Source organism: Triplophysa dalaica, chromosome 6 (assembly GCF_015846415.1).
Source record: "Triplophysa dalaica isolate WHDGS20190420 chromosome 6, ASM1584641v1, whole genome shotgun sequence".
NCBI classification, from domain to species: Eukaryota; Metazoa; Chordata; class Actinopteri; order Cypriniformes; family Nemacheilidae; genus Triplophysa; species Triplophysa dalaica.
The window spans coordinates 18,708,169-18,724,118 of record NC_079547.1 but is presented as its reverse complement, the minus strand read 5'-3'; the positions used below and the strand labels follow the sequence as shown (position 1 = coordinate 18,724,118).

At 37.0% G+C, this 15,950-nt stretch overlaps 2 protein-coding genes across 2 annotated transcripts; both read right to left on the bottom strand.

The window, feature by feature from the left end:
- Positions 1–3,882: 3,882 nt before the first annotated feature.
- On the bottom strand, positions 3,883–7,939 carry phb2b (prohibitin 2b). The gene is made up of 10 exons (XM_056750565.1): positions 7,890–7,939; positions 6,297–6,426; positions 5,904–5,988; positions 5,725–5,804; positions 5,400–5,584; positions 5,190–5,319; positions 5,010–5,113; positions 4,830–4,907; positions 4,467–4,543; positions 3,883–4,312 (listed from the first exon to the last, which is right to left on the bottom strand). Exons 1-10 carry the CDS (start codon positions 7,908–7,910, stop codon positions 4,291–4,293), a joined length of 912 nt encoding a protein of 303 aa, XP_056606543.1. The 5' UTR covers positions 7,911–7,939; the 3' UTR covers positions 3,883–4,290.
- Positions 7,940–10,003: 2,064 nt separating this feature from the next.
- pde6d (phosphodiesterase 6D, cGMP-specific, rod, delta) lies at positions 10,004–15,466 on the bottom strand. The gene is made up of 5 exons (XM_056750667.1): positions 15,192–15,466; positions 12,125–12,213; positions 11,384–11,509; positions 10,771–10,876; positions 10,004–10,498 (listed from the first exon to the last, which is right to left on the bottom strand). The coding sequence occupies exons 1-5, from the start codon at positions 15,239–15,241 to the stop codon at positions 10,417–10,419; spliced, it is 453 nt and encodes a 150-aa protein (XP_056606645.1). The 5' UTR covers positions 15,242–15,466; the 3' UTR covers positions 10,004–10,416.
- Positions 15,467–15,950: the final 484 nt, after the last annotated feature.

Sequence of the window (15,950 nt, the reverse complement as noted above, 5' to 3'; positions counted from 1 at the left end):
TGAGAAATAAGTCGTTTACAAACGCATTATGAAGCAATTATAACTGCATGAATAAAAAGAGGGATTCAAACGTAATACCAGACAAATAGTGAGCCACTTTCAACTCACATGTTATAAATGCTCAATAAATGTATTTATTCATATTTATTTGACTGGAACACAGATTCACTATCATCTTGATGTTGTTTGCAATCAGACACTGTAGGGTGTTATGTTGTTTTTCTTATACCTGTATATACTATTTGGCAGGTATTCCTTAGAATCCCCCTTTTTATTCATGCAGTTATAACTGCTTTATAATGCATTTGTAAATGACTTATTAAGCATTCATGAACACATTTATAAATGTTTCACAAAGGGTACCTAAATGTATAGAGATTTTTTGGTCTTTCTGTACTAAGATTCTAAGATTGCACTATTAGAAAGCAGCTGAATTAAAAAAGGATTATTTGTGAATAAAAATCAGCTTTTTCAAAGACAGCACTAGAACAAAGAAATGTACGCCAAGCGAATGAAAATGGGACATTGTAACTCTGCTGCCTGTTGGCTCTATACATCACACAGAAATAGCTGCTGAGCCAGAAGGTGTGGTGCCATGGCAACTGGAGCTCAGGTTTGATGTCAGCAAATCGCTATAGCAACCTGTCCAGATTGCCTGTCACAGCATGAGGTCAACGTTACCATGGAGACACACCAACTGAGCAATGGGATTGTCTTCTTTTTTTTGCAGCGTGGGTATATGGAAGGGAGGGTACCAACACGCAGTGCTAAAAATGCACAGCCGCAGACAGCACATTCCCCAAAATTAATATTCAGGCCGTTTCTCAATATGTGTTCTTCATCGGTCTTGTATCCTCGTGTTCTCGCTCTAAATTATCAATAACCGTCAAAGTCCAGTTCCAATACTCAAGAACAAAAGAACAGAGAACGCATGAAGGTACCTAGATGTGTTCTTGTCTCTTGATATAAACGGTGCATTCCCAATGCGATATATCGCTCTCCAAAGGAACCTCCGGAGTGAAAACAATCATGGAACTGGCCACTTCAAAGGGCCCTTTGGAATGAAGGATTTCGAAGGGTACAACTGATGGACATTGAGAGCCATTAATCTTTGCGCAGATTCTTTGAGTGGCGACCGCGCCTCATTATGGGCAAGCAATGATGACGCAGAAGGGCACTTCAAAAAACAATTGTTTGGTGGTCCCCTACACCCTTCAACCCTTGGAAGCTCTCAGTCCAGAGGGTAATCCCTTTGAAGATCTTAGGGCATAGGGATGAGCCCTTTGAAATGGAATGCTGGGCTAGGATGCATCGAATGCAGACTTGCGCAGGTAAGGAACCCGCTTGAAGTCCCAGAAGCCACTGCGGCACGTCCATCCAAGTTCGCTCTTTTGAGGCTGCCTCGCAAGAACAGTCTCCGCGAGAACACAACTCCAATCTTTGCGTTCTTGGAAATGAGAAACGGCCCTTAATTTATCAGAGCAGGTGTGTCACTATTCTTGCTCAACGCTGTGTGTCGTTGCTCTAAAAGATGAATAAACAATTAAAATGTTGCCATTCTGAAAAAAAAACTGCATTTCCAATCTCGCATAACGAATGAAAGGCCCCATACACACAGCGCTTGTAAGGCCATCTACTGTATGAATAGAGCTTCGGGGTTGTGTATGTTTCTTTCGTATGTACACGCCTACCTCCTGCCCACTTTTATGAATAAGCAGAAACCCCCTTTAAACAGAGCTTTTCATTATTTAGAGACTTTGTACAGGGAGCCATTGGGGATGAATGCATGCTTTAAATCTGAGGCAACCCGCGTGTGCCGCCACCCGGCTGTATGCCACCACTTTTGTGTAGTCTTGACAAAAAAGTATGTTCATTTGTAGTTTTATGGAGCACATGCTCTACACAGCTCGAGCTTTGAAAGGCACTATTGAGCACCAAATGCCACCTGGTTGGGTCATTTTGCAAGGACAACATAATGGTGAATTTTGTAAACATACCTTCCAATTAAACATACCCAGCAAAGAATGCAGTAAGGTTCACTGTATTTAAAAAATGCAGTAAAAGAAGAAATCATTCCCTAATAATTGTAGGGAAACAGCAACCGCATAAGCGACAAATCTGTATCTTTTCTACTAGGTTTAAAGTCGTCATTGCAGTGAAGCCAAAGAGTTTCTTGAGTAAAATAGCTTGAAATCCTCCTATTGGATTGGTTTTGATTTGCTGGGATACAGCTACATCCACAGGGCATGCGGACTTCACTACCGAATATTTTTTGTCACGCTAACACGGTACATTCATATTTTTTTATTATTGTAAGGTTAGGTTTAGGGTAGGTATTTGAGTAGGCGTTATGTTATGTATTTTTTTGTAATTATATTGAGTGATTTGGCACCACTTCCAGCCGTAGCTGTATCCCTTCTAGCAACAACATTCTAGAATGGAATGGCCCAGTTTACTTTTTTTTGCTAACCTGGAAGAAAGTGCCGACATAGACTTTTGTGAGATCGCAATTTTTTTATCTGTGATTACCAAATGTTCATGATGTTTACATGTTTTGTCTATAAAGAAAATCATATTTACACAATTTTTGCAGCCTACAATCACCAGAAGTATAAAGCTAACACGAAGCTAAACAGACTACACTATGGTCGCTTGATATCACATCACCACCACCAATCCTCAGACAAATTTGATTTAAAAACAAATACTCCGTGAATAAATCCCCAACACTGATTTTAGACATCAGTGCTCATGATGCATTATTTGTGAGATTTATATGCGCAATGATTTCTAACGTCCCCGCAAAGGAAGTAGTAGCTTTTAGCAACTTGTTAGCAGCTGCAATTTAAAAGACACAAAAAAAGATTAAAGAATCACAAGTGGATTATAAGTGATGCGTTTAATGTCATAGATTAAACCTGAAAATATTTATAGGTTTTGTTAACTATAGACCTTATTTCAGGAGATTTACCGAAAACCCATATACTTGATAAACCGGAAGTCTTAATATGCAATCTTGCTTCCGGGGTTTGCATACAAAAATACGTCATCTCTGCAGTATGGAAGCCTGGCTCTTGGACAGTTAATGTAGTCCCGCCCTCGGGTCGATACATATGTGATTCAAAGAAGAGATGAGGGGGAGAGGAAGTTTCTGATTTTGAATAAAGATTATGAGGGGAGACAAATATTTAAAAGACCTGCACAAATAAATCACTTATTATAAGCACTGCAATATTCCATAAAAATAGGAATGGCCATTTCTGATTTTGTGGAAACTTTAAACACTAGAGAACGGACCTATCCCACATGTACACAAAGAGCTTATCTAATTATACTGAGACAGCAGAGTCATAAGAGCTTTAATACATCCTCTGATGATCCATTGAAATATGCACAGCACACAGTCTGAGACTTTTCCAGCTTATGTATGCTTGCCAAAATCTTATAATGATGACGGTCAAACTGTATTTAAAAAATAAATGAATATAATCTGTCATCACGATAGAAGTGCTAGATTTGGAAGTGCAACGTCCTTGAATTCCTTATTTTAAAAACATCAACAAACAAGTGTTTGGGTAGGCAGTCTGGCAACAGTTTCAACTGTGCATCTGATTTGCTCATTGACCCTTTTCAAGAAAAGCAAATAAAAGTAGGAGGGCCAAATAGGCCCATGCACCTCACTGAGGTTTGGTAATGCCACCTCACTGGCGGGTAATGCTTTTAAGAGTATGTCAGGCTAAAATCATACAGACCAACATGTGGCTTCAAACTCTTAAGGAATTTGCCGAGTTTAATATATTCCAATTCAATTTTTTTAATTGTTAATCTACACATATTCGCTATAGTTTTAATCTATTTAGTAAAATAAAGAATTTCGAATGATTTCACATAGTAAAGTTGGTTTTATTAAACTGCAATTTTGTGCCATGCATACAATTGGACAGGCCATTACATTTAAGGAAAGACATCCTGAAAGATAACTCCTAAAAGAATGGGTGGATAAAATTCACTTTTAAATTTCACTTATAGACACTATTACAGCTATAATAACAATCAACAACGAAATTCAAATGATTCAGTACATTGTTTCCTTCATCCATTAGGCAGAAAATTAACAAAACTGCAGTCTTTTGACTCTCAGCAAATTGTGGGTTAAAATTTGCCTGAGGAACCAGGACTAAACCATTAGATGTTTAATAAGTCTTCCCTGGATGACACGGCCTTTCTTAACCCAATCAGGAAAAGCCATCTGGTAATATAACACTTGGAATGAAATTGCATTCTGAAGGGTTACAGCTTTCCGAGTGACAATCTGCAATGCAAACATAAGATTTTATGCTATTATCAGAATCATCTCCACCGTTTTCATGTTATTCAAAGTATAAGCAAAACAAATCTGTTATAAGAAAGAAAAGATCAAATGATACAACAGTTAAACAACAGTCGAGCAAAATCTGATCTCTTACTTGTTAAAAGCATCATCCTGTAGATTCAGAACCAAACTATCTGCACTCAGGTAGACCTTGTTCTGTGAAGCTGCCACCTGGAAAACAACCTTCATCTGATCAGGGCTTCCAGAAAGGACGTCAAAACATTTATGTTTTTCCAAAAGGACACATTTCAAGCCAAAACATGCCATGTAAGACCGGTCCAAGCTTGGCCAGCTCCTAGTGAATATCAAATATGTACATGGGCAAGACACACATCGTTTTTTCAGATGGATGCTGTTTACAAGAAGAACACCTGCTCTATTAAAAGCATGAATACGTTGCCTTAAAAAAAAAGAGCAAAGAATTCAATTGAAACACGTGTGAATAACAACTTCATACCGTTTTGGCAATATTCTGCGCTGCTCTGATTCTTCTCAGTCTAAGATATCCAGGGTTCTTTGTGACGGCTTCTCCTAACTGTGAATTAGATCAGATCACACATCAATATGTATCATTTACGTAAACTGAGAGATGCAGGTGCTTTGGCCAATAAATACATTTAGGAGAAGCTCATCATACCATTTTGGCAGCCTCAGCCTCTCCCTCAGCTTGGATGATCTTATGTCTCTGTTCTTGTTTCGCTTTCTCGACAAAGAACTGAGCTCTTTGCGCCTCCTGCTGGGCTGGAAGACCGCACATGTTTCTTTACAGCAACCTTGTGCATCGCGCCACAGAAAATTAGAAATTCTTTATACCTACCAACTTGTTTGGCCTCCACAGCTGCTGTGTACTCTCTGCTGAAGCTCAACTCTGTGATGGCCACATCATCGAGAATAATGTTAAAGTCCTTAGCGCGTTCAAACAGCTCCCGTCTGATCAGCAGAGACACCTATTCAGATTGAACAAAAATTAGCACCAACCTTGAAAATGTGTAATTCACGAGTCGCGACTGGGGTGGAGAAAACTAACCTGGGCTCTTTGTGTGATGAGTTGGGAAGCATTGAACTTGGCTACCACACTCTTTAGAACCTCATTGACAATGGACGGCAGCACACGCTCATCATAATCCTTCCCCAGATGCTGGTACAAGATGGGAAGGTTGGAGGCCACAGGTCGCGACAGCACACGCAACGCGATGTTCACCATCTGCAGGTCTGATCAGAAAAAAATCTTTGCTCACGGTTAAGTTGTTTTTATTTAATTACACTATAAACAACACAGTAAATTATGACATATTAACAAATGACAATTGTTATGACAAATTAAAAAGCAATGTCTAAGCTTAATACGTTACCTTTACTTCCTGTTAAAGATGATATTTTTCTTGGTCTGGCTCTGATATCATATATGATTGGATACTGAAACCATGGTATCCTGTAAGACAAATATAGTTCACTGTTAATAATTATTTCTCTTTTAAATTACTGTGAGACTGGTTAAAAAATGTTTTCAGTGAGTCACAAAAAACTTAACCTGAAGTGGAGACCTTCCGAGAGGACAGTATCCATCTGCATCCCTCCAATTCTGTTAAAGATGATCGCCCGCTCACCACCTTCCACTAAAACACACAACCATTAGTCTACATCCTGACATCACCAATTCTCTTTAATCTTAATTTTACAAAAGCTTTCCTTTAGCTCAGTGGTAAATGCATGGGGTTAGCAACACAGGTCATGGGTACTATCCCAGGGATTGCACATACTTAAAAACAAATGCTTTGAATAAAAGTGTCTGCCTAATGCGTAATTGTAAAAGACAAGCCTGAAGGACAATGGACAAGTTGAAAATTATACACAGATACACAGAGGGGTCCATCACTTTTTCATCAATGTTACTGTTAAGAGATATTTTTGCGACCAATTGTACCCGTGTATGTGGCCTCTTTGACGCCATAAGCGAGTGCACCTGCTCCAATTAAAAATTTCAGCCCAAGTCCAGCACCCCTTGAGCCAGAGGACATGCGTCCGGCCAGATCTCTCAGGATCTGCAGCAACTTCTGCAGGGATACAGAATATGTTCAACTTTAGTGAAAGGCGGGTTGATATTATAGACGTTTAATAAGATTACCCAAAAATGAAACTTCTGTCATCATTTGTTCACCCCCTTGTGATTTCGAACCCGAATTACTTCACAGAACACAAAATAAGATATTTTGAAGAAAGTTTGTAACCGAACAGCGTGGGCACACATTCACTTCTATTGTATGGACACAAAAGCAATGCATGAAAATGGGTGCTGCCAGTTAATACCATTTTTAAATTGTGTGGTGTTCGGAAGACAGAAAGTCATACAGGTTTAAAATGACAACAGGCTGAGTTAAGATGACAGTATTTTCATGTTTTGGTGAACTATCACTTTAAAAAACGTAAGCGTTTTCTTTGTTTCTATAGCTCAATTGGTAGATCATTGTGTTAGCAGCAAAAAAGTCATATGCTGTGTCGGAAATCGCCTACTTCCATACTACACAGTAGGTAAAAATGAGTATGAGTCATGAAACCTCAGTATGCAAAAAACAGTAGGCGAGAATTACCCGGATGGGCTAATTTTGCCGAGATTTGTGAGTATTTACGGACACTTTTCTATCCCATGATGCCACAGGAGCTGAGCAACGGTCAAAATACAGTTTTAACGGCCGATAGGCAAGAACTTATTTTAATTCATTATGTACTTCACAGTATGCGATTTTGGTGACAGTGATAGGTTCTGAAATACCGAAACATAGCTTGAATCCAATGTAAGTGACTTTTGATAAAAACATCTGTCGAGTATATAAATGTAGATGTACATTTTAATCTCTATTTCTTTCAAAAGGTTAAATGAGATGACAGCGCCACCTTTTGACAACTGTTGGGTATAAGTCATGTCTAGAATTTCCTGATTTGTGTTACATTCTTAAGTGTTCATAATCGTAACACTTAATTATCTTTACGAAATTAGGTTTTGCTTTTCATATACAAGACTTTATATGTAGAATTGAAAATAATGTTTAAAAATGGACAAAAGGGTGAGTAAAAGAACTATTATCAAACGAGGTTGCATTAAGAAGCATGCATTTTGATCATTTCACATAATACACTAAGTGATTATAGGTGAGATCAAATGTCTTTAAAGATAAAGACCTAACAGTTTATCAGATTAACGTTACCCGGCATCAGGAGTTCAAGACAGGCATCCAAATAACCTTTTATATTCAAAGTTGGTACCTTGAGGTGTAACTGTTAACTGTCTGGTTTTAGTGCAGATTTTGTACATATCCAAACAGCAATTGTAATCTTAAAAACGTGTGTTACAGTATGTCCGAACCGGCTGACAGTATAACACAAAATGTACATATAATAGGCTACAGCTGCTACCAAGAAAAAAATTACAACGTCTTCACAGATGCCATTTAAACTTTTACGTATTTACAAAAACATTTAATTTTGTGTTTTGTTTAAAAATAGCAAAAAGTATACTCACGGTAGGCTCTTTATTCGCCATGCTTTTGCAACCCAAGGTCGTCACGAACAACTTCCGCTTAGACGGGAAAGAATTATGGGTAATGTAGTCTTCATGGCTTATCGGGCTGTGTAATTGTATTCTTACCGTGTTGTGCACACTACGGCATAGTTTAGTCGATTCTTTTTATGTTAAAACAAACTAACTAATATGTTTTTAATCATTTCGACCACCCTCTAAAAAACTCAGTAAATCCAGGAATAATAATTCTATCAATAATGTTAACAAACGTTAGTATTTTGTCAAATGTTATATATTCCATTCACACACCGCGTTTAACGTCAAATTAATTGTATTCTATATAATACATATAACTGAACATGTATACAATAGGCCTATATACATGCTGTTATATATTGTATTACATCATGATGGTATATGTTTTTGAAATATTACCCTTTACAGACTGCTCTTGTAAAATCCTGGCACTGGAACTTTTAATTTACTTAAATAAATAATGGTTAAATGGTTCTATTGTATCTACATTACTTAAAGGGGAAATGTGAAGATTTCAGCCGCATCTAGCGGTGAGGTTGAGAAAATGCAACCAACAGCTCACTCCGCCCTTCCCTTTCAAGGGCATTACAGTGGCTGCACAGAACTACGATGTTGCATTTTCACTTCTTTTGCGTAGTAGATATTGTGTTTACGAAACACGCTCTAGCAGTTGTCAGTTTAGGGCTACTGTAAAAACAACATGGTGAATTCCATGTAAATAGAAAATAGCTCATTCTAAGGTTATAAAAACATAACGCTTCATTATGTAAGGTCTTTATACACATCTGATGACAAAGTTATGAATAACCTGTCAATATAGTTGCATTTCTGTCAATAGATCCTCCAAAAATCTACGCACTGAACAAGCTAAAAATGCTTGTAAAGAGCAAAATTGTTTCTAATGCAGAATTTATGATCTGTTCTGATCTTATCTTATTTGTGATATTCCCTTAAAAGCAATATATGGTCAACATATTTGTTGTAAATATAGTACAGCTTAATGTTTTTAACAGTATGGTCTGGTTTCACAGACAAGGCTTAGCTTAAGCCAGGACTCTGCAAAATACAAGAATACAACCCAATACACTGTGTCACCAAAACAATAACACATGTTCTCTAATAACAGGAACATTTACTCAATCTTATCACAATGTCATAAAAAACACTAACATCAGATGGAATTACACACACTGCATTATTTTATATGTGTCAGGTCTGCCCTCATACAATATCCTAACCTGTTGGTTTCTCAAAAATCTGGACAACGGATTTTGTGCCAACTGAGATTTGTATGCATTCGTTCACCAACCTCTCTGTATGATAGTTTATGACAGGGGTTTTCAAACTGGAGGTTTGGTTAAGTGTACATCTGCTTTCTTTTGCTGCATGATAGTTTTCAGAATTTAATATATATTTGTCTATCTTGTAAATATTCCTTTTTTTTGCACGCAAAGTTAGTTATAACAGTACAAAACTGAAAATGTCTCTTCAGGGTTATATACTGTACCTCTAATAATATTTGTAAGTTTGAAACAATATGTTGTCTTTATACTGATATCACGTTCACTATTTATTTTATACAATTTTAATGTTTCTTTACACATAAGAATTATAGCTGGATATACAGTATATTTTAGGAAGGGGGTCCTTTACAAAAGGTTCATCCCACGGTAATGTCGGGTCCCTCACTTTACACGTTTATTGCAGAAGGCGTAAATAAACACAGCTGTTCACTTTGACTTTACCCTGTAGGTTAGGTTTAGAACGTGATGCTATCTGTACTGACATGTACAAAGCAAAGCATGTGTAAATTTGCCAGTAAAAATACTTTGTTTTGGTCTTGGTTGAACTTGTATGTTAAATTGTGGTAGATATATATGGATTTTGTGTTAATTGTATAGCCTTCACAGCCAGATGTTGCCAGCTGTATTAAGAGTTTAGGAAAATTGTTAAAAGTACTGAAAAAAGTACATAAAATGTATTAAACATTAATTTTAGGTCTGTGAAACCAGGCAACAATCTAACATATCAGTTTCATTCTATTGAAGCATGAAAAAATATGCAAACCAGAGTTTCATCCATTTCAATATTTTAATCCATAATTACATAATGTATTTAAAACACAGCCTATTTTACAGCTATAGCTAAAAAAAGACCTTGAATACACGAGGCCCCGAGAAAACCTTTCAAAAACAGCCGATAATGAAGCAGTGTACATTGCGGGATTACATTATAGAAGAAAAATATACAAACGGAAATTTTCACAACCAGGTTGTCATGAGCATCATAGCGCTTATGTACAAGTCTTTATCTGCCAAAACCGATGTGATCATTTGTCTTGAAATTGTGTTTAATTAAAATATATTCCTTCCACTGCTGTTGTTGCTGTGCCCTTAGAAATACCCAGCATGTAGAGTAGAGTGTCTCCTCTAGTTTTTAAAACTTGTTGGGTGCATCCTCCAGAGTGAGGGTTGAAAAAGGGCTTCGTTCCTCAGACGTAAAAGAGTCGTACCCGGGATGTGCTGACATGAAGGTCATCATCAAAAAACTTGGTCTCTATAACAACATTACCACTGCAAGAGAGGAAATTGGATGAAATCGCAAGCAAATACCATGTAAGAAATACAGTTTAATGGGCACATGTTACAATGCTGATTTGGTGATTGTAAATCTTGATAATTATGATTATTACATGGCTTAACAAATAATTAAATACAAAGACATTAAATATTGATCTGAGCTGAAATAATTTCACTAGCTTACATGCGAAGACATGGCATCATGGCAGTTGTTATCATCTTGGGTAACAAAAAAAAACCTAAAAGCAAATTGCTTAACAATTTACCTTAAAACATTTGCAGGCATCATCTGTGACTCTGGTGCAGCTTCTATCAAAGACTGCCATGTATTCGTAGAATTAGGAATTACAAAGCCAAACTCAAAGAACCACTCTGAAAAAGACAAAGGTACAGATATGAGCATTTCTTTGTGTTAATACAACAGCTTCATGTAGCTTCACAGTTCAATTACACTTAACCATGATGAGGATAAGTACTGTTGTCAAATTGATGCAAGTCTGTTTCATCATAAATCAGCGGTGAATTCATCACAAAATAGTTGAAAATCCTTTACCCATTAGAACACATGGATGTTGGATGTTTTGAAGACTACCAGTACAATATGGACCGGCCTAAACTATGAAAACTCAAACTTTTCATGTCTTAAACCTAAGCAGGTAATGTAAGGATGGGTAATATTTAATATTACGGCAACCAAATTTAGTTAAGGAAATAAAGGAGCCATTTCCATCTTATGTTGGAAATCTCCAACTATCTCCATGTTGTTTGAGCACTCTCATATAATAGCAATCTTATGGAGCTCCTGGCTCGGATTTCTACTTATTTCATAATAGCTATTTCTTATCATATTATTAAAACGAAAAAGAATAGAAGAACAACCTTCTAGGCACTGTCCTTTAAAGAAAACCTTTTGCTCCAGTCGGAATTTTTCCAGTTTTTCTACTGAAGAGAAATTCAGTTCTCTGGAAACTGCTTTACATTTCAGAATCTTTTTTGGAACCCGAGCTGGAAATTAACAACAAAACATTTGTTAGTTACAAGACGAGCCACTTTCAGTGTCAAAAAAAGGGTCATGGTAGCGTCAACGGTTTGAATTAGGGGTGTCATAAGATTCCGGTGTTTGCCCTAACTATGATATTAAAACAATGATTATTGATATACTGTTATTTAACACAGATTAAGTGAAAATCTGATATCGTGACAGCCATAGTTTGAATCTTTAAAGGGATAGTTCACCCAAACATGAAAATTCTGTCACAAATTACTCAATCTCAAGTTGTTCCAAACCTGTATGAATGTCTTTGTTCTGTTAAACACAAAGAAAAATATTTAGAAAAATGTTTGCTACTGAGATTTTTCAGGCACCATAGAATAAGAAAAAAATGTCAGTCAAAGGTGCCCCAAAACTGTTTGTTTTCCTATATTCCTCAAAATATCGAATTTTTAGTTCAAAAGAAAAACATATACATACAATAATTGTTTCTGCCATGGTAGTAAATGGTGGCTTCCAAATCTCTTTCAAATCTCTTTCTTTGTGTTAAACCAAAGAAAAAAGTGTACACAGCATTTGAACAACTTGTGGGTGAGTAATAATGCAGAGTAATGTTAAGAACCACAAACCTTCATGTTCCACCCCAGGAAGGGAAAGATCTTCAGTTCCCTGCCAGAGAACCTTTCCTGTCTCTGCATCTCTAAGATTCATCCAGTTTCTGAAGAGAAGTTAAGGCATCAACCTACAAGACAAGTGGACAACAGAAATGCCCTCCAATATCAGGGCTAACATTGTAGCTATATCTGACAGGAAACAATACATTCGAAGCATGCATATAATGGCAATGGGAGATTCAGATTGTCCAAATCACAGATATGTAGAATTTAAACATTCATGCGCATGTTTAAAAATCTAAATTCAATACTCCAAAACTAACACATTCTTAATCTCACGACTCTCTTTGGTCAGTGCTAACTAAGACAGACCACACTTAAAGTCTAAGAACAGCTTGGTCTGTCAGTTTAACAATGGCTTGTGACAATTCATTGTACTTTGTGTCAATAACACCTGACTTCAGACCACCTGAATGATCATTTCAGACATAGAGCACACTCACATTAGTCTGCATCTGTCATTTTATGAGTACAGCACAGGCCCTAGTAACCAACCCCTTGAGATGTCCGCCAGGATTGCAACTCTGATATATATGAAATGTATAACTAATCCTAATATATCTTTAAAGCATTAGTAGCATCACATAAATGCTCTTAATTGCTTGTAGATCCCCAAATTATTCATGATGGAATAAAAAGAGATTATCATAATCATCTCTAAATATGGACATGGAAACAAATTCAAATAAATATGAACGGCCGTAGAGTAATACTACTTTGCAATTAAAATGTTACAAATTGTAATAATGGTACAGTTTACATGTCATGTTTTAAGTTGATAGACTTTATATGAAACTACTTTATTTAATTTAAAATAATTACAATCCTAATATGTAAACTGAGATATATAACTAGATGCACCAGCCTGTGCACACAACACCACACACTACAAAAATACATTTTCTCAAGTTTGAGTTGTTTCCTAATCATACTAATCTGCTTATAAATTATGTAGACGGCACACCGCAGATTTATGAGAGTCCCTTGTCGAAATGCGTACACCAAATAATACGATTATAAAGTAGGACTTTCTAATATTTCAATAATTAACAAACTTTCTACCCTGACATCTAAATGTAAACAACTAGAGGATGCTTAAAAAGAGTAAACATTCACTTAAATCAAAAACTCTGTAATGGATCGACCAGGCAACTGCATCTGAGATTAGCGGTGACAGGTGTCTTCGGGATCACACCTGCTGAGCACACCAGTGACAAACCAAGAGAGTCGCAGGGGAGAGACCCTTTAACTCACAAACACTGTCACAGTCGAGGTAATTAGTCCCCTCGGCGCCAGTGCTTTCATGGAAGCCACATTCATTTTTCATAAGTCATCCATTGTTGCAGAATGTTGCCATTCACAAGTTGTTGTTATTGGTGCAAAAGTGCCAGAGCAAATGTTTCCAAAACATTACGGTAATGCAAAATCTCATTTATACTTTGTGAAGTGATGGCTGTGGATTTCTATCAAAGCCGTTTCACTTTTGCTGTTATCATTTTTTTTATAAAGTAGGACGTAAGATTGTGTTCCTGGTTGAGTTCAAAACTCTTTGACAGAATGGAAAACAACATGGAAAAAAATACAAAATCCATGCTGTCAAAACTCTAGGTGCACTGCTTGTAACTGTTTAAAAAGTGCTTTTACCGCTTCTTCGTGGAATATATTGAACACATGGAACTGTGCTATACCTTTTTATACACTATAAACAACAATGCAATACATAAGCATTGATCTTTTTATATTTGAAGTTGAGTGCATTTTGTAGCCACTCAAGGGGACTGTGCAATGTAGACGGTAGTCACCGCTGGGGCACACTAGGGTAAAATCTACACAAGACAGATGAGATGTTTCATCTTTAATCTTTTGTAACTAAATTGTGCTAAAATCACTCTCGTACAACGCTGTGCGATACTAACATTGCATATTTGGTGGTTTTTGGTGGTACTAGTACGTGCCTCAGTTTACTACAAACAACAGCAAAGTTTCCCAGGTTTCGGTCAGTTTGCAAGTTTATCCATAACCTCCATAAACACACTCATAAATTCAAGCATCCTTTTCCGTCCGACACTTATGGCACAATATCTTTAACAAACTATTCTGCAGACTTCCAGGTTTTTATCCATCATAATTCTACGAACTCTTTTCTTTTCCATGCAGCACACTGTTATGAGGAGCATAAGGTAAATCCCTGTCCTCTCAAAGCAAGGCTTTAAGAATGACCAGCCAGTTGGACACACACACGGGGTAGACTTATGACGTCCTAAAGAAACTTTAAAACAACAAATATCCCAAATGACAGAACATGCCATACACTCAAGATAACCACTATCACCACATGAAAAAGTGTTCTGGTGCTAGTGACTATTGTTGTCAGATTTACAGAGCCTATTATTGAAACACTGGCCAGTGTTATGTAATTGTAATGGCAGGCACAAACTGTGAGGAGATTTCAGCTGGATAATGCACCTGATCCCAAGAATCATGTGCCTGTCACAGTCTCGTAGTTTCCTGGAGCCTAACATGAAGACATCTTTCTGTGATACTGACAAATATACGGAGAACAAACATTGTACGCATCTATTAAAAAAGCAAATATATTGATTTGTCTTGTATATTATATAAAGATCATGAGGCAACTTATTGGCTGTTAATAGATGTTTAACCAGTAAAAAAGCATTAAAACATCAAATTCAGACTATTTTCCGCTAACGTTACTAGCTATTTTCTGACACAATGTAGTTAAACTCATCGCTTTATGATAACACCAGAATTCGCCTGGATGAAAATGAAAAATATTACGTGTTGTATCACAATTCACTACCTAACGTTACAGCAGCCCTGCAAACCAACCTCTCGACCAGCATCCCTAATAATTAGCCACCAGGCTTCAAATAGCAAATCGTGTAATTGTTACTTAAATAAACACAAACTCGAAATCTGTTAGCTTGGGATGCTGTAAAGTTTCGCGAGTTGTAGTTTCGTAGCTAGCATGCTAATCTATCCCATCACTACTTAAGGATACAGTTTAAAGCCCATCAGAATCTCCTTCGCTCTGTCTTCCTCCGAAGACATCTTTTTCAGTCTTCAGCTTCAGCAGATGAAAAAAAGACGGATGAAAACCCTTCGGCGACGAACAACCAATAAATTCTGGGCAAACAAGCGGTTTATTATAAAAACTCCAGCTCGATAAAGCTTTTAGTTACAGTGAGACCCAGTTTTAATCTGAACGGATACACTTGATCCGCTCACAACCTACTGTAAATAGATTTTTAGGGGATTGAGAAATATTTCGACCAATTAGTTTGCAAGTCTCCAAAGGCCTGGATTAAACGAACCAATCACACGGGAGAATCAAGGAGCAGGGCGGGCTTTCGTTGCGTGGGGACGCGTCACCGATGGCAACCCCTCAAACGTCCTTTGAGCACACTTGAACGGAAGCGCGTGAGAGACAAAAAGTATGTGGCGTATTTAATATTTCATTTCATTTTTTTTTATTTTGTAGTTTTAATGGACGAAGAGATACTTGTCTTGTGAGCATGAACATAACGTACAGCCTTCCCCATTTTGTCAAATAAGAAGCTTTAACTTCAGTATGTGAAAGTATGAAACCTTTACGTCTGCACATTATATGTCTAAATTAAATAATATGGCCAAAACATGGAATAATGAAGGTAAGTTTTGTTCAGTTTAGGAACACGTCTCAAGATGTTCTCCATTAAAGTAACAATGGCCATGCAAAACCAGACCTGGTTCAATGAATACAGATTTGTATGAAATCTAA